Source organism: Pristis pectinata, chromosome 8, assembly GCF_009764475.1.
Source record: "Pristis pectinata isolate sPriPec2 chromosome 8, sPriPec2.1.pri, whole genome shotgun sequence".
Taxonomy (NCBI): Eukaryota; Metazoa; Chordata; class Chondrichthyes; order Rhinopristiformes; family Pristidae; genus Pristis; species Pristis pectinata.
The window spans coordinates 46,628,926-46,651,289 of record NC_067412.1 but is presented as its reverse complement, the minus strand read 5'-3'; the positions used below and the strand labels follow the sequence as shown (position 1 = coordinate 46,651,289).

At 40.3% G+C, this 22,364-nt stretch overlaps 1 protein-coding gene across 4 annotated transcripts in view; it reads left to right on the top strand.

Moving 5' to 3' along the window:
• The window catches only part of brwd3 (bromodomain and WD repeat domain containing 3), a 134,454-nt gene that overhangs the window by 63,714 nt on the left and 48,376 nt on the right, over nt 1–22,364 (top strand). For 3 of the 4 annotated variants that reach the window (XM_052021145.1, XM_052021146.1, XM_052021143.1), the window contains exons 22-27: nt 2,116–2,195; nt 6,281–6,452; nt 7,711–7,827; nt 17,071–17,178; nt 18,126–18,250; nt 21,556–21,638. In XM_052021145.1, the coding sequence (XP_051877105.1) occupies nt 2,116–2,195; nt 6,281–6,452; nt 7,711–7,827; nt 17,071–17,178; nt 18,126–18,250; nt 21,556–21,638 (685 nt within the window). The remainder of the gene's footprint in view (nt 1–2,115; nt 2,196–6,280; nt 6,453–7,710; nt 7,828–17,070; nt 17,179–18,125; nt 18,251–21,555; nt 21,639–22,364) is intronic. The other variant, XM_052021144.1, reaches the window with a different exon arrangement.

Below are 22,364 nucleotides of genomic sequence, written 5' to 3'. Positions count from 1 at the left end.
GCTCTTCTTTTAAAACTGCTTTTCAGCAAGCAACTCCTTTTGCAGCTCTGTATAACTGAAAACCTTTGCTTTCTTCCTTAAGTCCTGTCCAGAATTGGACACAACAGTGATTTATGAAAACAATAGCATAAATACCTTGCTATGCGGCTTTCGTACTCTGCTCCGATTACCAAAAGCCCAGACTGCAGATGTTTTATTTTTAACAAGCTTATCAATTTGTCCTACAATGTTCAAAATTTGTATTTGCATGCCCCCAGTTCTCTCTTTTGAACATTCTTTTTAAGATTGCTTATTTTAATTTGTATTGCTGTTTTTTATCCTTCAAAATGAATCACTTTGCATATCACTGTATTAAATTTCATCCGTTAGGCTTGACTGTTTCACAATTCTGCCTTTCTGAAGTTTGCAAATATCATCATCGCTGCTAATTATGTTTCAAGTTTTAAACCATCTGTAAAGTGTAAAAATTATGGCCTGGAGCCTAGACTAAATTATAAATACATATCAAAAAGAAGCATGGGTGTTAGGGGCACAACTTTACATTCCTTCCGATCTGATAAACAGCTATTCATCTTTACTTTCTGACTCTTCAGACAGTTTGTGTCAATGGTGACACTGTCCCTTTAAAGCCATTTCGGTAGGCTTCAACTTTACCAACAGCTTATTATGTAATGTTCTGAATATCCTCCTGCTGAGTGACAATTAAATTGCCTTGGAGTAGGAAACTAAATTTCAGCACCCAATGGATCAGGTCAGGTGTTAAAATTTGAATGCAAAACCTGCCTCCCATCTATCCATTTCAAGGTTTAATGGAGGGAGCACCTGAGCAGCCACCCAGTTCCCAGGAGGCAAATTAACAATTTAAGGATCTTAAGCAGACTGGCTGTCTTTGCTTTACAAATTTTTCATTAGTCAATTGGGCTTCCCTGGCTTCAGGAAGCTAAAGGGACATGAGGACAGTTTTGTGCAGAGCTGCTTTTGGGCCAGTAGGATCTGGATGCATTCAGTTAGTCCATCCAACTGATCTAACTGAACCATAACCCAATATGGATCCCCCCCTTGTGACTGAGGCCAAGTCCAACAATCAAGCTGATTTCCAGTGTGAAGCCATCAAGCATGAAAGCTTTGTGACTGAATGGGACTTCTGGGTTTCCATCTGTAAGCAACCACCCAATTACCACCACCTTCCCCAATGTTCCTCCCCCCCCCCCCCAGAACTTCCCAATCCCACAGCACTTCTGATCATTTGCCTTAGCTATACAATCCAGAAATGGGCCCTTCAGCCCACGTCCATACTGACCTTTTTAACCATGTACACTAATCCCTTTTGCCCTCATTAGGATAGTATCTTTCTATGCCTTACCTATTTGTGTCTGTTTTAATGTCTCTTAAATGTAGTGATTGTATCAGGTTTCACCACCACCTCCTCTGGCATAGTGTTCCGTTCACTTTCTATGTAAAAACCTTACCCCTTAGATCCCCTTTAAAACTCCTTCTTTTCACCTTAAAACTATGGCCTCTTTCTGATACCTCTACCATCGGGAAAAGACTTTGACTGTTTTACCCTATCTATGCGTCTTATAATCTTATACACTTCTATCAGGTCACCCTTCGGTTTCCTTAGCTCCAGGGAAAACAACCCAACCTATCCAATAACTAAATCGCCCCGTAACTAAAGTCCTCCAATCCAGTTATCGTCCTGATGAATCTCTTCTTCACACTCCAGCACAATCACATCCTTTCTACAGTATGACAACCAGAACTGCACACAGTACTCCAAGTACAGCCTAACCAGTGTTTTGTAAAGTTGTAACACAACATTCCAACTCTTATTCTGTATCCTGACCAATGAAAGCAAGCATGCCTTCACCACCATACTGGCTTGTGTTGCTACTTTCAGGAAATAATGGATTGTGGTCCTTTATCCAATTAACATTTATAACCCTGTTCCAAAGTTGTTTTCATTACCGCATTATTAAACTTGCGACGTGAACACATCTCATCTTGGGAATTTACATTTCCTGTCACTTAAATTCTACAGAAGAGTGATGCAACATCTGATGAGATGACAAGCTACAAATTCTCTCTTTTTAATACTACACTTCTGGTATCAAGCAGGAAATGGAGACAATAGATGGAAGTGATGGAACATCTGAAGAGGCTGAAGAAGAGTGGCAGAGTGAAAGCAGTTCCAGGTAGGCAGCTTTAGCACAATTCTCTCACCCATTTGTCGCTCTCCCAATCTTCAGAAGTACTGAATCCTGCTTGGGAGTTCAACGAGCTCTAATCCTTTTGTACTTAATTAAAGTGACTAATTCTTCCCTAAATTGTCTCATGAGTATTGGTAGCAAGGCAGTCATTTGATGCCTATTCCAGATTCCCCAATCCTAGGGTAGTCTTGGACTGCTGTAAGTGGTCAGTTGAGAATTCAGGAAAGTCCTGTGGAGGGGAAAAAAAAACAGTCCCAAGAATTTGACCTGGAGATTATGAAAGGTGTGTTTCACATTTAAAGAAGCTTGCAGGTGCTGGCATTCCTGTGCTGCTTTTGCCTTTGAAGTTGGTGTATAGGACACAAGTTTGTGAGGTGTTGTGGAAGAAACCTGGTGAGATGCTGCAATGCATTTTGTCAGTGATGTGCACTGCAGCCCTGGTGGTGAATGAAGTGCTCATCATGAAGGAAGTTGATTTGTGTTGTGCTGCTTTTGTTTTATTGGAGTTGTACCTTTCCAGACAAGTGGGGAGTATTCAATTACACCCCTGACTTGCTCTGTGTTAACTGCTGGAAAAGCTTGAGGGAGTTGTGAAGTAAATCTTACTATGGACATGTGCATTTTTTTGTGATTTTTGATGACCATTGGTGAAGAAGGGTGTCACAGCTGAGTTCAGTCTAGTTTATTTCCAGTGCTCAATGCATGGTTCATGGGTTCACTTGAGTTGTCTATATTGCTATTCTTGCTGTTGTTCCAGACTTAAACTATAGTCTCATTTCATCTCTGTGGATAATGCAAAAATATGAATGATGGAAGGGAGCCAAATGAATAGTGTCCATGGGCTACACCTACATCCATTGCAACCGCCAAGCCTGAGCAGGTGCACAACTGCCAACACTTTCAAAGCCTAGCTACCCACCTATGAGCAGTGTTATGTCCAGGAATTGGAGTAGGAGTCATTGGTAGCACCTGGATTTCCCACCATGGTTTACTATGCTCTATGGTACCCAATGTTCTCAACAGTGGTTAACATAATGCAATTACAGTGCCAGTGATTGGGGTTCAATTCCTGCCGCTCTCTGTAAGGAGTTTATACGTTCTCCCTGTGACTGCGTGGGTTTCCTCTGGGTTCTCCGTACGGGTTAGTAGGTTAACGTGGGTGTAATTGGGCGACGCGGCCTTGTTGGGCCAGAAGGGCCTGTTACTGTGCTGTATAAATAAAGTTTTAGCCTTTGGGAGCATACCTAAATCCAATAACTTCTTATTGGGCTGGGGGGCTGTGGTAGGTGGGGTGCCAAGGACACTCCACCTTCTATTTGCATTGTCTGATGAGATGAGTGGTTTCTTTAAGAATTTCACATGTTCCATAATGTCCCATGTGAAGTTCGAGACTGAAAACAAATTGCAGTGCCACAGGCAGATGGTTCATCCTGATCTGGCCACCAAAAGCATCAGCCACCTGAGGAATCCCCAGGTGCTGCCCATGCCCAAAGTCAACTCATTGCAACCAAGAGAGTTGATGATCCAGTTGTGCTTGTGCTGACTTGAAGCTTGGGTTCTTTTCTTCTCACACAGTTAACACTCAGAAGGTAAGTCAGCTATTGGTTATTGGAGAGCTAACTGTACATAATAAAGGCCATTTCCTCCTTTGTTCAGTAAAGTGAACTATTCCACTTAATTATCATTTAAAAGGATTCCTGAAAGAATGTGTGCTACCAATTGATGGCATTTTTTTTGATTTTTGTTTTTGATTTTTTTTTATTTACAGCGTGGTAACAGGCCCTTCCGGCCCAATGAGTCCACGCCGCCCATTTTTTTTAAACCCAAATTAACCTACCCATACGTCTTTGGAACATGGGAGGAAACCGGAGCACCCGGAGGAAACCCACGCAGACATGGGAGAACATACAGCGACGGGAATCGAACCCCGATTGCTGGCGCTGTAATAGCGTCACGCTAACCGCTACGCTACCGTGCTACGTTACTGAAGCTTGCTTAAGATTGTTTTAAGTACCTAGGAGATATAGAGAGAACAATTATAGCTGCAGGAAATTAGTGTTAAATCCAATTAAGATATGATAGATGAGTCAGCTTCAATAGAATGTGTCCACTTTTCTTGCAAAGTTGCTTGTTCAGAGGTTCTTAAAACGTATATTTTAGATAGTGTACATTGCTAGGACAGAGACAATAAACCTGTGTTCTGTTTAGAGGGAAATGTTGTAGCGTTCACAGCCTGCAGCATTGCTTCTGTTCTGAGGGAGGAGAATTGACTAGAAATGTTAACTCTGCTTCTTTGTCCACTGGTGCCACTTGATCTGCTGAATATTTTCTGTTTTTATTTCTTGTTCTGTAATGGCTTTTGCTGAGTGTGAAAATAGCATGTTTAACATTTTTCTGGTGTGCTGATTTCCACAATTATAAGAGCTGTTTCAGGAAGTTAGAACAATTTCATATTTCCACTAATAAAAATGTAAACTGCATAAATACTCAGCAGATCAGGCAGCATTCTGTAGAGAGAGAATGAGTCAACATTTCAGGTCAATCATCCTTCGAGAACTGGAAAAATGATTGAGACCGAATGGGATGTCTGTGATGGGGTGGAGACCAAGGATGTCCAGATAAGACAATTGTTTACAGTGCCATCTAGTTAATAGGTGAATGAGGGCAGTTAGTGAGAAAGAAAGAAACAAAAGAGCATGTTGAAACTGCAAGATGCAATTGCTGGAAATTGGAAACAAAAGGGAATGCTGGAAATGCCGAACAGATCAGCAGTACTTATGAAGAGAGAAAACCAGAGTCATCTACAAAGGTGGATAACCCTACATCTGAACTCACCACTTCTAATACACTAGTTACCTGAAATCATCAAATTCATTTTTGAGTTCCATTCCCAGGTGGTTGCTGTTCTTCAAGCTTTGTGTTGGGCAATATTGAAGGAGGTCAGGGTGGGGTGGGTAATGTGATGAGCAATTGGAAGTTCAGAATTGCCCTTGAGGACTTAACAGAGACCTTCCACAAAACAGTCACCCAATCTTTGGTTTCTCCAATGTAGAGGACTCAACATTGAAGTCAAAATTTTCAGACAACTAGCCTTTCTTGTTTGTTTAAAAACTGGCCATTTATGATGTAGAACCATCCACCTGTAATGTTAACTGAATTTTTCTCTCTCCTTGGGAGCTGCCTGATTCACTTGGAATTTTCAGCGTTTAATGTTGCTTCATATTTCCAGAAACTTGTGTTCTGCATCTTATAATTCTAGCAGGTTGTTTCATTTCTTTCTTTCTTCCTCTCTAAAACAATGGGATCTTGATTAACTGGGGTTGTGGGCCAAAGAATGGCAGATGGAGTTTAATTCAGAGAAATGTGAAGTGTGACATTTAGATAAACCAAACCAGGGCAGGGCTTGCACTATAAATGGTAGGACCCTAGGGAGTGTTATAGAACAGACCTAGGACTGCAAATCCATAGTCCCTCTCAAATGCCAACAAAGGTAGTCAGGGTGGTGAAGAAGGTGCTTGGCACACTTGCCTTCATCAGTCAGAATGTAGAGTACAGCAGCTGGGATGTCACTTATAGCTGTACAAGACATTGGTAAGGTCGCATTTGGAGTACCATGATGCCACCTGGACAAACTTGGTCTTCATCCTATCACAGACATTTTCTTAGTTTTCACCACTCCTCCCCACCCTGAAGTTTGGGGTGGGGAGAAGTGGAGAAAACTCTAAAATGCATGTATTTCTCATTTCTCCAGTTCTGAGAAGGGTCAATTAAACAAACGGGAAAGGCTGTTACTTGAAAATCTTGAATTCATTACTGAGGCCTCCACTGGAGAAACCAAACAAAGATTGGGTGACTGATTTGTGGGACTCGCCCTAACCTTCTATTTGACTCAATTTTTCTCTCTCCATGTATATTGTGGAGTGGTTCCAGCAGTTTCTGTGTTTTGTTTCAGGTTTGCAGCGCTTCTAAATTTTGCTTTAATTTTAGTTTTCCGTAATCTATTAATGAAGCCAATTTGTGAAAGTTGGTCTTAAAGTCTTATTTTGCTTTTCTCAACATTCAAAATTTAGTGATTCCTCAAGTGAGTACTCAGATTGGACGGCAGATGCAGGCATTAACTTGCAGCCACCCAAGCGACTGGTAAGACGAATAGTAAGGCGTAACAGTAGCAGCTCTGAAGATGAAAAGATGGGTGAAAGATTGGCCGTAAAACGTAAGAAATCCAAACTGTCCAAGCAAAAGGTAAATTTTCTTGGGATTTTCACCTGGTTGACTCTGAAGGATATTTGTATTGATGTTGTATTACTGATATAAAGTAAACTCCAGACTACAACAGTTAACTCCTGTGATTCAGCATACATTTTGAAATGTTGATTAACCCACTTGCAAATTATATTGGGTTGAAATCAAATTGTTAATGGAAAGTTCCAGATACAATGTTTATAATTGAATAGTTTGTATTCAATAGGTCTGACATAATCATTGCTGAATATCTTTAAGATGGTTGTAAATGTCATGCCAGAGAATTGATATTTTGCTTGAGGTGTTATTTTTGATTTGACAGCTCAGTGGATCAATTGTCAGTATGTAGAGTTTAGAGCAGGGTTATTTTTTTCTATATATCCTCCTGCTACATGGAGACCCAGATCTTTAAATGAAGGTGTGCATTCTGTTGTGGTGCAGTGAATTAGCATGAATACTGTATTTCATCGGAAAGCTGTCAATTTAATGTATTCTGCATGAAATGCACAAGTTGAAAATGCCAAAGAAGTCATAAATCCCTTGTCCCATTGGAGTACACCTATGAAAAAACAGGAGGGCAGCAAAATAGTAATTTTAATAAGGAAGCTTTGGGCGAAATTATTATTTAACCAAATGATACATTAAACTTATTGTTAAAAAAAATTTGGTCTAATGTACTGAACATGAGCAACTATGGATTCATAACTTTACCTCTTGACTTTATATAGCTTCTGAAGCATTTATTTAGAGATTATATTAACCTGTATCTTTATCTTTTCCCTGTTGCCGGAGGTAGAATATTTTATTTCAAGCTGGTAAATAGCATAAATATAAATATTTACACAACTAAATGAGACTTTCATTTATTAGTGTATATGGGTGGATTTTACAACTCGGCAAAAGCTACCTGGCTTACAAGTATTAGTCTTTCTTTGCTTTCCTTTTAAGTTAACATTTTTAGCTTGAAGTTTACATTACCACTTCTTACCTCTTGCAAGGCTGAAGCTGCTCTTCTATCATGTTAATCTTATCAATATTTTGTATTGAATGAGCAGATTTACATTAAGGTGTGTGCTTATAAATAGTAAGTATATTTTCCTTTTACTTGCATGTGATGAACTGTTAAATGAACCTTGCATTTCCTGCTTCCATTTTATGTATAGCATTGATTCCTTCACATCCAGTCCTATTTCACAAGTGTTTCACTTTTCACTTGCATAATAGAGGTAAACTTCCACATAGTTTTTTCCTTTTCTAGAGGCCCAGTGAACTCCTGGCATTGGAAGGTGTGCCCACTGAAGAATGGATTCCTCCAGCTTGGATCAGAGATACAGTTCCACGCAGGTCACCATTTGTACCACAAATGGGCGATGAGGTAATTGTTTGTGTCCTTTTCAAATGTGCAAAGCATGTCTATGAGTTGGAGTTGAGCTTTTGTATTTATCTTGCAATGTGCTGTTCCTGCATTAAATTATTAGATATATCTATTATAAAATCATATCTTAATCACTTTCTAGTCTTCATTCCTTGCTTTAAAAATGTTATATCTTTACCACTGCATATAGAATGCGGTCATATATCTTTTGGTAATTGGTGATTAAAATAAATTTGGAAAATTGAGATCAAAGAGAATCATCATACCAGTTTTGTTCGGACACATTCACACATTTCTGTGTGAAATACTCTGCCAATGTCACATGGAGAGAAGAGCAATTGTGATTTCTGCACCAGTCCAATATATACAGCTGGCTGCATAGTTGACTTCAGTACTTGAATGACATGTCCATAGTTCAGACTTTGAATGCCGTTTAGTGCTGGATTGAAGGAATATCTCTGTTTTCCAGTTATCTAGTTGTCTTCCTTTTGCCTATTACCTTGAGCTGTACTGTTGACTTTGCTTAGAGTTTGCCTAACAGATTTAACCTTTGGGCATGACCTCTAAACCTATAATACAAATTCTTGAAAGTATCCTCCCCTCGGAGCTGGAGAATGTTGTGACACCTTTGAGCACTGAAGGACTGCAGTTCTTTCACATATGCCCTTAAGTTGAGCCTTCATACCAAAGCCCCAGGGTTGGCACAGGTGGTTAAACATAGCTAAAAATATGTAAAGCAACCAAGGGATATTTCTCTGAGCTCTGAACAATATTTTTCCTTCAATCAGAGTCATCAGATGCAGACTAATTGATTATTCATTTATGATGAAAAATACTGTGATGCTGGAGGAACAGTTAATTGCTTTTTGTTTTGCTAATGATTATTGCTATTTGCAGTATTAAGTTGAACAATATTTTTCCTTCAATCAGAGTCATCAGATGCAGACTAATTGATTATTCATTTATGATGAAAAATACTGTGATGCTGGAGGAACAGTTAATTGCTTTTTGTTTTGCTAATGATTATTGCTATTTGCAGTATTAAGTTGATAAGTTTCAAATTTGTGAGTATCAATGTTTTGGAGATAAGGCAAGTGATTGAAATGTCTGTGGAGGAACCCTTTGGAAATGGTGACTATAGTTTGGTAACATAGAAAACGTGCAGCACAATTCAGGCCCTTCGGCCCACAAAGCTGTGCTGAACATATCCCTACCTTAGAAATTACTAGGCTTACCCATAGCCCTCTATTTTTCTAAGCTCCATGTACCTATCCAAAAGTCTCTTAAAAGACCCTATCGTATACACCTCCACCACCGTTACCGGCAGCCCATTCCACGCACTCACCACTCTCTGAGTAAAAAAAATTTATCCCTGACAACTCCTCCATACCTACTCCCCAGCACCTTAAACCTATGTCCTCTTGTGGCAACCATTTCAGCCCTGGGAAAAAGCCTCTGATTATCTCCACAATCAATGCCTCTCATCTTATACACTTCTATCAGGTCCCCCTTCATCCTCCGTCGCTTCAAGGAGAAAAGGCCAAGTTCCCTCAACCTGATGGAAGGCATGCTCCCCAATCCAGGCAGCATCCTTGTAAATCTCCTCTGCACCCTGTCTATGGCTTCCACATCCTTCCTGTAGTGAGACGACCAGAACTGAGCACAGTATTCCAAGTGGAGTCTGACCGGGGTCCTATGTAGCTGCAACATTACCTCTTGGCTCCTAAATTCAATTCCATGATTGATGAAGGACAATATATCATATGCCTTCTTAACCACAGAGTCAACCTGTGCAGCTGCTTTAAGCGTTCTATGGACTCGGACCCCAAGATCCCTCTGATCCTCCACACTGCCAAAAGTCCTACCATTAATACTATGCTCTGCCATCATATTTGACCTACCAAAATGAACCACTTCACACTTATCTGGGTTGAACTCCATCTGCCACTTCTCAGCCCAGTTTTGCATCCTACTTATGTTCCGCTGTAATCTTAGACAGCCCTCCATACTATCCACAACACCTCCAACCTTTGTGTCATCCGCAAACTAACTAATCCATCCCTCCACCTCCTCATCCAGGTCGTTTATAAAAATCACGAAGAGTAAGGGTCCCATGAAAACCCCAAAGAATGCCTTGGGGTTTCCCTTAATCCTGCCTGCCAAGGCGTTCTCATGTCCCCTTCTGGCTCTCCTAATTTCCTTCTTAAGCTCCTTCCTTTTAGCCTTGGATCTCTAACATTACCTAGCTCTCTGTATCTTTTGTAAGCTCTTCTTTTGCTTTTGGCTAGATTTATTACAGCCTTTGTACACCACAGTTCCTGTATCCTATCGTAACTTCCCTGTCTCATTGGAACATGCCTATGCAGAACTCCACACAAACAGCCCCTGGATATTTGCCACATTTCTTCTGTACTTTTCCCTGAGAACATCTGTTCCCAATTTAAGCTTCCAATTTCCTACCTGAGAGCCTCATAATTCCCTTTACTCCAACTAAACTCCTTTCTAGTCTGTCTGTTCCTATCTCTCTCCAATGCTATTGTAAAGAAGAGAGAATTATGATCACTATCTCCAAAATGCTCTCCCACTGAGAGATCTGACACCTGACCAGTTTCATTTCCCAGTACCAAATCAAGCACAGCCTCTCCTCTTGTCGGCTTATCTACTTATTGTGTCAAGAATCCTTCCTGAACACACTTAACAAACTCCACCCCATCTAAACCCCTTGCTGTATGGAGATGCCAGTCGATATTTGGGAAATTAAAATCTCCTATCACAACAACTCTGTTATTCTCGCACCTTTCTAGGATCTGTTTCCCTATCTGCTTCTCGATATCCCTGTTACTATTGGGCGGCCTATAAAAAACACCCAGTAAATTTATTGACCCCTTCCTGTTCCTAACCTCCACCCACAGAGACTCCATAGACAGTCCCTCCATGAGGTCCACCTTTTCTGCAGCCGCGACACTATCTCTGATCAACAGTGCCATTCCCCCACCTCTTTTGCCTCCCTCCCTGTCCTTTCTGAAACATCTAAAACCCAGCACTTGAAGTAACCGTTCCTGTCCTTGATCCATCCAAGTCTCTGTAATGGCCAACACATCATAGCTGCAAGTATTTATCCAAGCTTTAAGCTCATCTGCCTTGTTTACAATACTCCTTGCGTTAAAATAGACACATCTCAAACTGTCGGTCTGAGCACGTCCCTTCTCTATCACTTGCCTATCCTCCCTCTCATGCTGTCTACAAGCTTTCTCTATTTGAGAGCCAAACGCGTCTTCCCCAGTCTCTCCAGTTTGGATCCCACCCCCCAACAATTCTAGATTAAATTCTCCCCAGTAGCCTTAGCAAACCTCCCTGCCAGGATATTGGTCCCCCTGGGATTCAAGTGCAACCCGTCCTTTTTATACAGGTCATACCTGCCCCAAAAGAGGCCTTCAAGGTAGTCAATGGAAACAGATAAAGTTGGTCTTTAAGTTGGGGCCCTAAAGTGGGGAAGTCAGCTTTCAGTAGTATGAGATGGGACCTGAGAGGGGTAGATTGGGAGCAGCTGCTGGAGGAGGGGAATCAATGTCTGATAAGTGAGTGGCATTTAAAAGTGAGATAGTGAGAGCTAAAAGTTAGCATGTCCCTGTAAGAGCAAAAGACAAAGTTTGTAAGTTTAGGGAACCTTGGTCCACGGGGGACGAGGGAAAAGGAGGGAAGAGTATGTCAGGTTTAGGAAATTTGTCATTTGAACGAGTCATGAGGTTTATAGGGGAAATAGGAGGAAAGAAAGGAGGAGGTAAAAAGGTGCCATGAAATGACTTTGGCAAATAGAATTAAGGAGAATCCGAAAACTTTTTTTCTAAGTATATTAGAAGCAAGAGGGTAGCTGAGGAACGAATAGGTCCCAGAGCCAGGCGATATGAGTGAGATCCTAAATGAATACTTCTCAGCGGTATTACATATGATGAGCGTTTGTCGGCTCTTGGACTGTACTCACTGGAGTACAGAAGAATGAGAGGGGACCTCATAGAAACATTTAAAATGTTGAAAGGACTGGACAGAGTAGATGTGGCCAAGCTGTTTCCTTTGGTGGGTGAGTCCAGGACCAGAGGGCACAATCTTAGAATTAGAGGGTACAGGTTTAAAACAGATGAGGAGAAATTTCTTTAGCCAGAGGGTAGAAAATTCATGGAAATCCTTGCCATGTACAGCAGTGGAGGCCAGGTCATTGGAGGTGTTTAAGGGGGAGATAGATAGATATCTATTTAGTCAAGGTATCAAGGGATATGGGAATAAGGCCGGAAATTGAGGTTAGAATAGTTTCTTTTTCTGCTCATGAAGCAGACTCTCTTCTCCCCCCCATTTGTCATTCTTTTTTCTTTTTCCCCTTTTCTTTGGAGCAGACTCGATGGGCCGAATGGCCTACTTCTGCTCCCTTGTCTTGTGATCTTGTATTAACCAGGGAAAAGGTTGAGAGGGGTATGCTGATATTCCAGAGCATGTCTGTATCAGGAAGGAGGAAGTCCTAGAAATATTGGAGCACATTAGGGTGGTTAAATTCTTAGGGCCTGATGAGATCTATCCCAGGATCATAGGGAAGCGAGGAAGGAAATTGCTGGGGCTCTGATGGAGATTTCTGTATCTTCATTTGCCATGAGTGAGGTTCAAGAAAACTGGAGGATAGCTAACATTGCCTTCTTGATCAAAAGGGCGGTAGGGAGAAGCCTGGAAACCACAGGCCGAGAGCCTTGTGTGTCAATGATAGGAAAGTTTTTGGAGAAGATTCTGCAGGACATTTTATGTTCACTTGGAAAGGCAGGGATTGATTCTGAAGAGTCAATGTGGTTTTGTGCAGAGGATTGTCTCTCAAATCCGATCTTTTTTTGATGAAGGCAGAGCAGTAGACTTGATTTACGTGGACTTTATTAAGGCTTTTGACAGGATCCTGCTGGGTAGGCTGGTTCAGAAGGTTAAAGCTCATGGGATCCAAAATGTGTTTGCGAACTGGATCCAAAATTGTCTTGATGGGAGGCAGAGGATAGTGGTGGATGGGTGTTTTTCTGATAGGAAATCTGTACTGCAGGGATCAGTGCTGGGACCTTTGTTGTTTGTATGACTTGGATATGAATGTAGGGAGTATGACTAGTAACAAAAACTGGTGGAATCATAGATAGCGAAAAAGGTTGTCTAAGAACACAGCAGGACATTGATTGTGCTGGAAATTTGGGTGGAGCAGTGGTAGATGGAATTTGATTCAGATGGGTGTGAGGTGATGCACTTTGGGAGATCAAATTCTTTTAGGGCATATAAAGTAGACAACAGGAACCTGAGGATTATTGACCTTGGAGTGCAAGCCCATAGCCCCCTGAAAGGAGTGATATGATTGGATAAAGGCACTGAAAGAGAATGCTTGCCTTCATAGGCAGAAGCATTGAGCATAAGAGTTGGGGTGTCATTTGCAGCTGCATTAAACATAGAGTAGACTGCTCTTGGAGTATTGTGTACACTTTTGGTTGCCACACTACAGGAAGGATATGATGACAATAGAGAATGCAGAAGAGATTCACCTGGAATGAAGGGCTGTAGTTATAAGAGATTAGAAAGGCTGCGTTTATTCATACTGGAATATAGAAGGCTGAGGGGTGACATTATAGAGGTTTATGAAATTATGAGGTGCATAGATGGTCACAATCTATTTCCTAGGGTAGGGGAGTCAAGAACTAGAGGACACAGGTTTAAGATGAGTGGAGAGAAATTTGAAGCAGATCTGAGGGGCAAATTTTTCACACAGGGCAGTCAATATCTGGAATGAGCTAACAGATGAGCTGGTGAGGGCATATACAATTATGGGTACTTGAACAGGTACGTAGATAGGAAAGGCATAAAGAGATGTGCCCAATATGGGTGAATGGGATTAATATTTAAAATTTGGCAGTATACTTGGAACAGTTCTGTGTTCCAGATTGGCATCATGTTGGCATAGAATAGTTTCTTGTGCTGTACAGATCTTTGTTTCTATTTCTGATTCTGTGATGAGATCACTTAAATGTCTCTTGTTTTCTCTTTCTTGTTCTAGATAGACAATACTTTGATAAAAGTACATAGATTAAAAAATAATGTGGCAAAGCAATTTAATAAAATTTACAGTCACATGGATATCTTAGCAACGATAGCAAACAAAAAATCAGAATTTGAGTTGACACTGGTCAGAGCATACTTAAAATGTGACATGTTATCCAGATTTGGTTGTGTCAGGCTTACGTCTTTTGTCCCACACCCTGAGAATGTTAGTGGGTCTGATATTGTATAGTGAAATGTCATGCTCCTAAGTAGTTGAAGATCACAAGACAAAGGGAGCAGAAGCAGGCCATTCGGCCCATCGAGTCTGCTCCAAGGAAAGGGAAAAAAGAAATGAGAAATGGGGAATGGGGGAAGAAAAAAAACCTATTCTAATCCCAATTTCCGGCCTTATCCCCATATCCCTTGATATCCTGACTATTTAGATATCTATCTATCTCCTCCTTGAACGCCCCCACTGATCTGGCCTCCACTGCTGTACGTGGCAAGGAGTTCCACAAATTCACCACCCTCTGGCTAAAGAAATTTTTCCTCATCTCTGTTTTGAAACTGTACCCTCTAATTCTAAGATTGTGCCCTCTGGTCCTGGACTCACCCACCAAGGGAAACAGCCTAGCCACATGTACTCTGTCCTTTCCTATCAATATTTTAAATGTCGCTATGAGGTCCCCTCTCATTCTTGTGTACTCTAGTGAGTACAGTCCAAGAGCCGACAAACGCTCCTCATACGTAAGCCCTTTCATTTCTGGAATCATCCTCGTAAATCTCCTCTGAACCCTCTCCAACGTCAGATTATCCTTCCTAAGATGTGGGGCCCAAAACTGCACACAATACTCCAAATGAGGCCTCACTAGTGCCCCGTACAGCCTCATCAACACTTACTTACTTTTATACACTATACTTCTCGAAATGATTGCCAACATAGCATTCACTTTCTTTACCACCAATCCGACCTGGTGGTTAACCTTTAAGGTATCCTGCACGAGTACCCCCAAGTCCCTTTGTACTTCTGTACTTTGAATTTTCTCTCCTCCTAGATAATAATTTGCCCACTTATTTCTGCTTCCAAAGTGTACAACTGCACATTTCTCAACATTGAATCTCATCTGCCATTTCCTTGCCCATTCTCCTAAACTGTCTAGGTCCCTCTGCAACCTTCCTATCTCTTCAATACTCCCTACTCCTCCCCCTATCTTGGTGTCTTCCGCAAACTTAGCCACGAAACCATTTATTCCATTATCCAGAGGAAAATTGACCTGAGAAAACATTTGGTCTATAGCTTCAAGTATACAGAATTATTTAACATGAGGTTTTCCTAAATATTAATATACTGATTCAGTGGTCTTTGGAGAGAAACAATCCCATCCCTCCAGTCCTTGTGTAGGCTACGGCTGGATTTCTTATAAATGTAGCCTCACGAAGATCAAGAAGATCTGCATTAACAAATTATTAATATCCACTAAAAATATAATTAATGATACAAACTCAACTTGATTTGCTATTCAATTCTAATGATAGGAAGTGAATGCTGAACCCCTTAAAAGTGAGTAAAATAAATCCATTATGTTGAATTTCTCAATAAAGCCTTGCTAGGAAGATGCTTGAAATTTGAAATTTAAAAAATGGAAAATAGTGGAACGTAGAGGGCAGATGTCAACTGTTTGTCTCTCCAACAGATGCTCTTTCATTTGGGTGATGATCAATAATTCAGTGAAGAATTTGGGCAACACTTGGACAATGCATAGGAGCAGAAGTAGGCCATACAGAGCTTTGGGTTGGCTCTACCGTTGAATAGATCATAGCTGATCTGATCTTGAGGTCAGCTCTACTTTCCTGCCCATTCCCCTTTATCTTTGATTCCCTCACATTACAAAAGTCAGCTCTGAATATATTCAGTGATGTGGCCTCTTCAACACTCTCGAGGTTCACAACCTACGGAGCGAAGAAATTCCTGCTTATCTCTGTTTTAAATGGGCAGTGCATGAGGATAAACTTCCTCGCCATGTCTTCCCTGTCAAGCCTTCAGAATCTTGAACATTTCAATGAAATCATCTCTCGTACTTCTAAACAGACTACCCCAGACTACTCAACCTTTCCTTGTTAGACAACCACTTCATCTTGGGAATCAAACTGGTGAACCTTCTCTGATCTGCCTCCAAAGCAAGTATATCCCTCCTTAGCTCAGGAGTCTGAAACTGTACTTAACACTCCAATTGTCGCAAGGCTTCTCTACCTTTGGCAATAAAAGTTAACATTCCACTTGTTGGACCTGTATGCATGCTTTGTATGTGAACTCTGGAAAGTTTTGTTTCCCACAATGTGGAACTTGCTATACAGGAAGTAGGTGAAGCAAATGGGGAAATTAGGTAAACGTGAGAGAGAGAGAATGGAATAGATAATGGAGATGCACAATACTGCTTCCTGGCAGGGCCAAATTTACAATTCAAACCACTTCCTATAAGGACTCAAAGTGCATTTATTTAAATGTACATAAACTTGCGTTGTTGGTCATGTTAAAAATGCTATGGTTGTTGCTTCCCCTCGTCCCCTCACTGCTCCATTCATCTGTCTCTGTTGCTCTTTTCTACCTTGCCAATGATCTCAGCAACTTTTATACTTTTTTTTAAAAGCATGACCCTCCATGAGGAGAAAGGGTTTGTCGTTGAATAGGCTAATCAAAAATGAATAACATCTAGACCCTGTGGAGCCCTCAGGACAGGCCATGTAATGTGCACCACAGTCTTGCATACAGTACTGGAGTCATCACCTTGTCCGGCTGTAAGGTTGACAAAAATGATAATTGTGATAAGTGCAGGTAGATTTAATGGATCCATCGTGTTAGTTGTGCACCACAGGAACAGAAGGATTTTTTTTTTGATAGAGTTGGATGAAACGGAGTGGACCTCTTGGGCTGAGTGGCTCATTTCTGTTCTGTAAATATGAAGTATCTTAATTGTCAAAATAACTTGCTGGCGTTGGATCTGTTGGTCCAATAGAGCAGAACAAAGGAAAATGAGCTTTTCAGAAGATCCAATGGAATAGACTGTTTTCTGTGTGTTGAAAGTTAAACTGACATTTGGTCTGGATGAGTGTGGAAAGAGAATTGTCCATTGAACAGAAAATCATCTTCTAATTTTAATTCCTTATGATTTTAGTTAAGAGTTTTGTGTATCCTTCCAGGCTATATATTTTCGTCAAGGACATGAAGCGTATGTGAAAGCTGTTAAGAAAGCAAAAATATACAATGTAAACCTTCAGAAGCAACCATGGATCAAATTAGAACTCAGGGTGAGTGCGGCTTATAAGGATAACTACCATAAACGTGGCAATTGTCTTCCTTCCCGCCCAATTACAAATTATTTATTAATAAAAGAGCTCGTGCCAAATTATACAGCTATTATTCCCTTTATATTTTCTGTAAATAAAATTTCCATGTTCTGTTTGTAATTTTAATTGCTACATCTTATTAATGGTATGATGGTCACTGAAGGAAGCTGTATAGCTTTCAGATGGATTCATTGGTATTTATCAACTTGTATTTTTTTTCAAATCAGTTATCATATCCCAGAGGATTTAAAATCCCACTCAAAGGTACATTTGAACAAATCATACACCATTTGAATTTAATCATTAGAGATGTACAGCATGGAAACAAGGCCCTTCAGCCCATTATGTGCCAACCATCAAACATCCACTTGCACTAATTCAATTTTTATCCTCCCCACATTCCCATCAGCTCCCCCTAGATTCTTACATTTACCTACCTAGGAGCAATTTTGCATAGCAATACAGACTAAAAACAGACCATGCTGGAAACACTCAGCAGATCTGGCTGCATATGTGGAAAGAGAAACAGGATTAATGTTTCAGGTTGAAGATTCTTCATCAAAGAGAAAGTTGGTTAACACTAAGCTACAGGGAGGATGGGTAGGACTGATCAGTACAAAGACAATATCCCTGATAGGGTCAGGCCGTAGGCGTAAGTTGCAGATAAAGTCATCTGGTTGATAGGTTAATTGGAGTCCATAGTAGCAGTTGTAATATTTTGCTTTAGCCCATCATGTTGCTGTTAGAGAATTGTTTTTAGAACTAGATTGTTTTTTCGTGTCAATAAGATCTATAGCCCATGCTGTGGTAGTAAAAAGAAAATGGGAGCTTATGAACTGCTGTTTTTCACAAATATATATTGTCTATTTTATAATGAAACAATTTTGTATTATTTTACTAAAAAATAGGAACAAGAGATTGTAAAGGTCATTGGGATCAAGTATGAAGTTGGACCACCTACATTGTGCTGTCTGAAGCTTTCTCTGTTAGATCCTATAACTGGCAAAATGACTGGAGAATCTTTCTCTATTAAGTAAGTAACTGAAATTTCATGTAGCAAAACATACATATATGCTGTTTCATGTATTAAACAGACATCCTGATCACTTAAAGTACATAAACTTAAGTAGTTTGCTTGCAAAGTAAACTTTCAGTTAAGTTTTCTATATCAATACAGTGTATTGAAGAAGTGAAGTTTATGAAATTGTTATTTTTACCATATGCATATACCTTGAGGTGCTTGGCATAAAAGGAATGGCATGTCAGCGACTGAAAATGCTCAATATATTTCCCTGCTGAAGTTGTAGAATGTTGGTTTTCAAACATATTCTCCACATGATGGCAGGAGTTGGTAATCGAGATATGTTGCACATTTTCAATATAAAATTGTATTCATGTTGTGTTATTTAGATGTTTCATTTCTAAATTTCCTACATCTTTGACCATTTTTTCTCATTCAAACACAATCTTCTAGGATGTGGATCATGAACATTTTACTTATAATATTGTATGCCTTTTACATTATTATATAACTTCCTCTGTATCCGTTTTAATTCAATATGTGAAATTATGATTTAAAGATTAGCTGCGTCTTTTGACCTCCACAGAACAACAGAACTCTCGTCCTCTTGCTGCTAAAATTGCAAACTGACCAAAGGAATCAGAAGGTCTATTTTCATCTCCATTTTCATCTTACTGGAGTTTGCAATTTTAGCATTAAGAGGAAGAGAGTTCTGTTATTTTGTGGAGGTCAAAAGATGCAACTAATTTTTAAATCATAATTTCACATATCACTGGGTGTTTAAAAAATGTTATCTGAAATACTAAGCTGCTCGTGATCTGAATTGAGAGCAGCTGGAATTTAATCAGAACCTCTTCAAATTCCTAAGAACAAGTTTTAAAAAAAACTTGAATTTTGTCCTGAAGGTTCTGTATATCAAATACTCTGTACTATGTTATATGTGTTCCTGTGTAGCCACAGGGGGGAAGACAAAAGAAAGCAAGAACTTCGGATGCAAAGCAAGAGTAATTCCAGTCTGTTTCGGATGTCTCCTGCCTTGTACTTGCATAAGAACATAAGAAATAGGAGCAGGAGTTCAGCCATCTGGCCCATAGAGCTGATCTGGCTGTGGACTCGGATCCACCTACCTGCCTTTTCCCCCATAACCCTTAATTCCCTACTATGCAAAAATCTATCTAACTGTGTCTTAAATATATTTAATGAGGTAGCCTCTACTGCTTCCCTGGACAGAGAATTCCACAGATTCACTACTCTCTGGGAAAAGCAGTTTCTCCTTATCTCTGTCCTAAATCTATTCACCTGAATCTTGAGGCTATGACTCCTAGTTCTTGTCTCACCTACCAGTGGAAACAACCTTCCTACCTCTGTCTCAACTATCCCTTTCATAATTTTATATGTTTCTATAAGATCGCCTCTCATTCTTTTGAATTCCAGCAAGTATAGTTCCAGGTGACTCAATCTCTCCTCATAGGCTAGCCCCCTCATCTCTGGAATCAACCTGGTGAACCGCCTCCAAAGCCAGTATATCATTCCTCAAGTAAGGAGACCAGAACTGCACGCAGTACTCCAGGTGCAGCCTCACCAGTACCCTGTACGGTTTCAGCATGACCTCCCTGCTCTTAAATGTAATCCCTCTAGCAATGAAGGTCAACATTCCATTTCCCTTGATAACCTATTGTACCTGCAATCCAACCTTCTGGGATTCATTGCACAATAGCATGCTGCAATCTTTCAGCATTTAAATAATAATCTGATCTTCTATTTTTCCTTCCAAAGTGGATGACCTTGCATTTACCAACATTGTACTCCATCTGAACCATAGAACCATACAGCACAAAACAGGCCCTTCGGCCCACCATGTTGTGCCGTCCATCAAACCACCCTCACACTATCTAACCCTTTCCTCCTGCATATCCCTCTATCTCACATTCCTCCATGTGCCTATCCAACAAACTCTTGAACCTGTCCAATGTATCTGCCTCCACCACCACCCCAGGTAGTGCATTCCATGCACCAACCACTCTCTGGGTGAAAAACCTCCCCCTGACATCTCCCATGAACCTCCCACCCATAACCTTAAAGCCATGCTCTCTCGTCTTGAGCATTGGTGCCCTGGGAAGGAGGCACTGGCTGTCTGCTCTATCTATTCCTCTCAATATTTTATATACCTCTATCATGTCTCCTCTCATCCTCCTCCTTTCCAGTGAATAAAGCCCTAGCACCTTAAGCCTCTCCTCATATTCCATACACTCTAATCCAGGCAGCATCCTGGTAAATCTCCTCTGCACCCTCTCCAACGCCTCCACAGTGGGCCAGACCCTTGCCTACTCACTTAACCTGTCTACATCTCTCTGCATCCTCTGCACAATTTGCTTTTCCACTCAATTTAGTGTCATCAGCAAACTTGTGCTACACTCAGTTCCCTCTTCTAAATTGTTCATGTATATCGTGAACAGTTGCAGGCCCAGCACTGACCCCCGCAATACCCCGCTCACCACTGATTGCTAACCAGAGAAACACCCATTTATTCCAACTCTCTGCCTTCTATTGGTTAACCAATCCTCTATCCATGCTAATACATTACCCCCAACTCCATGCATCCTTATCTTATGGATCAGTCTTTTATGTGGCACCTTATCGAACGCCTTCTGGAAATACAAGTGTACAACATTCACCTGTTCCATTCTATCCATTGTGCTTATTATATCCTCAAAGAAGTGTGGTAAGTTTGTCAAATAGGATTTGCCCTTCCTGAATCCATGCTGCATCTGCCTGATGGAGCTATTTCTATCCAGATGTCTTGCAATTCCTTCCTTAATGATAGTTTCAAGGATTTTCCCAACTACAGACGTTAAGCTAACTGGCCTATAGTTACTTGCCTTTTGCCTACATTCTTTTTTAAACAGTGGCATGACATTTGCTGTCTTCCAATCTGCTGGGACCTATCCAGAGAATTTTGGTAAATTATCACAAGTGCCTCTACTATAACTTCCACTGTTTATTTCAGTACCCTGGGATGCATTCCATCAGGACCAGGGGACTCATTTACCTTTGGGCCCACTTGTTTGCTCAGCAGTACCTCTTTAGTAATAGCGATTGTATCAAGGTCCTCACCTCCCATCGCATCCATTAACATGCTTTTTTTCACATGTGGACAGTTGCGCTGCACCCATTCAATTTCTCTCTTCAATATTGTTGGATATAAGAATATATATTCTTGGATTCAATTATGATCTTTTATAAAATAAATGTAAAATATATTGCTGTTAACTTTTAAATATCTAGTTGCATTGACCCTCTACATGTTTTTTTTTCAGGTACCATGATATGCCAGACGTCATTGACTTTTTAGTGTTGCGGCAATTATATGATGAAGCTAAAAAGAGAAACTGGAAAGTTGGTGAGTTGAGTTTTTCTTCATTTTGGGGTAGCCAGCAAAAACAAACTTTCATTTAATCAGTTGTTCAATATTGGCCAGAACCTTTCATTTGAAAACAACTTTTTCTTCAACAATATACTACTTTTTCCAATATGGGAAGTGGGTATTGATGCCTTTATAAGAACCAGTGTAAAGTTGAATAATCTCATGTCTTAAAGATGAGGAAGATGCCATCTTTGGTATGGTTAGAAGAAAGTATGTTGGCACTTTTGAATAATAGTACTATTTATGCCATGGGGAAAGAACAGGTTAGTGTTACTCACTTCGAAGCTATGTAGTGCAAATTTCATTTATTGTTAAGTGATCTGTTTGTGGTGCATATTGAATCCCACAACTGCCAATTTCCTAATCAAGACAGTAAATTGCAAAGAAGGATCATAACTGCTATTAACTAGTGTTAGTGTCTGATCCTTAATGTTACTGCACTAGAGTAAAGTCTTTAAAATAAGCTCAGTAGAAATTTGTTCTTCTACTTCCGTTACCTCCCAAAACAAAATAATTTAGTATATTTTTGTTATACTAAGCAATCAAACATTTACATAACTGAATGGCTTTTATGTACCATTCTGGAAAATTGTAGGACTTCCATTCAGCTGTGGGTGAAGATAATTATAAACCCAAACTTTAGGAACGAGTGAAGTGTGAGCATTCTAGAATTTGAATTTTAGGAGCATAGAAAGATTAGAC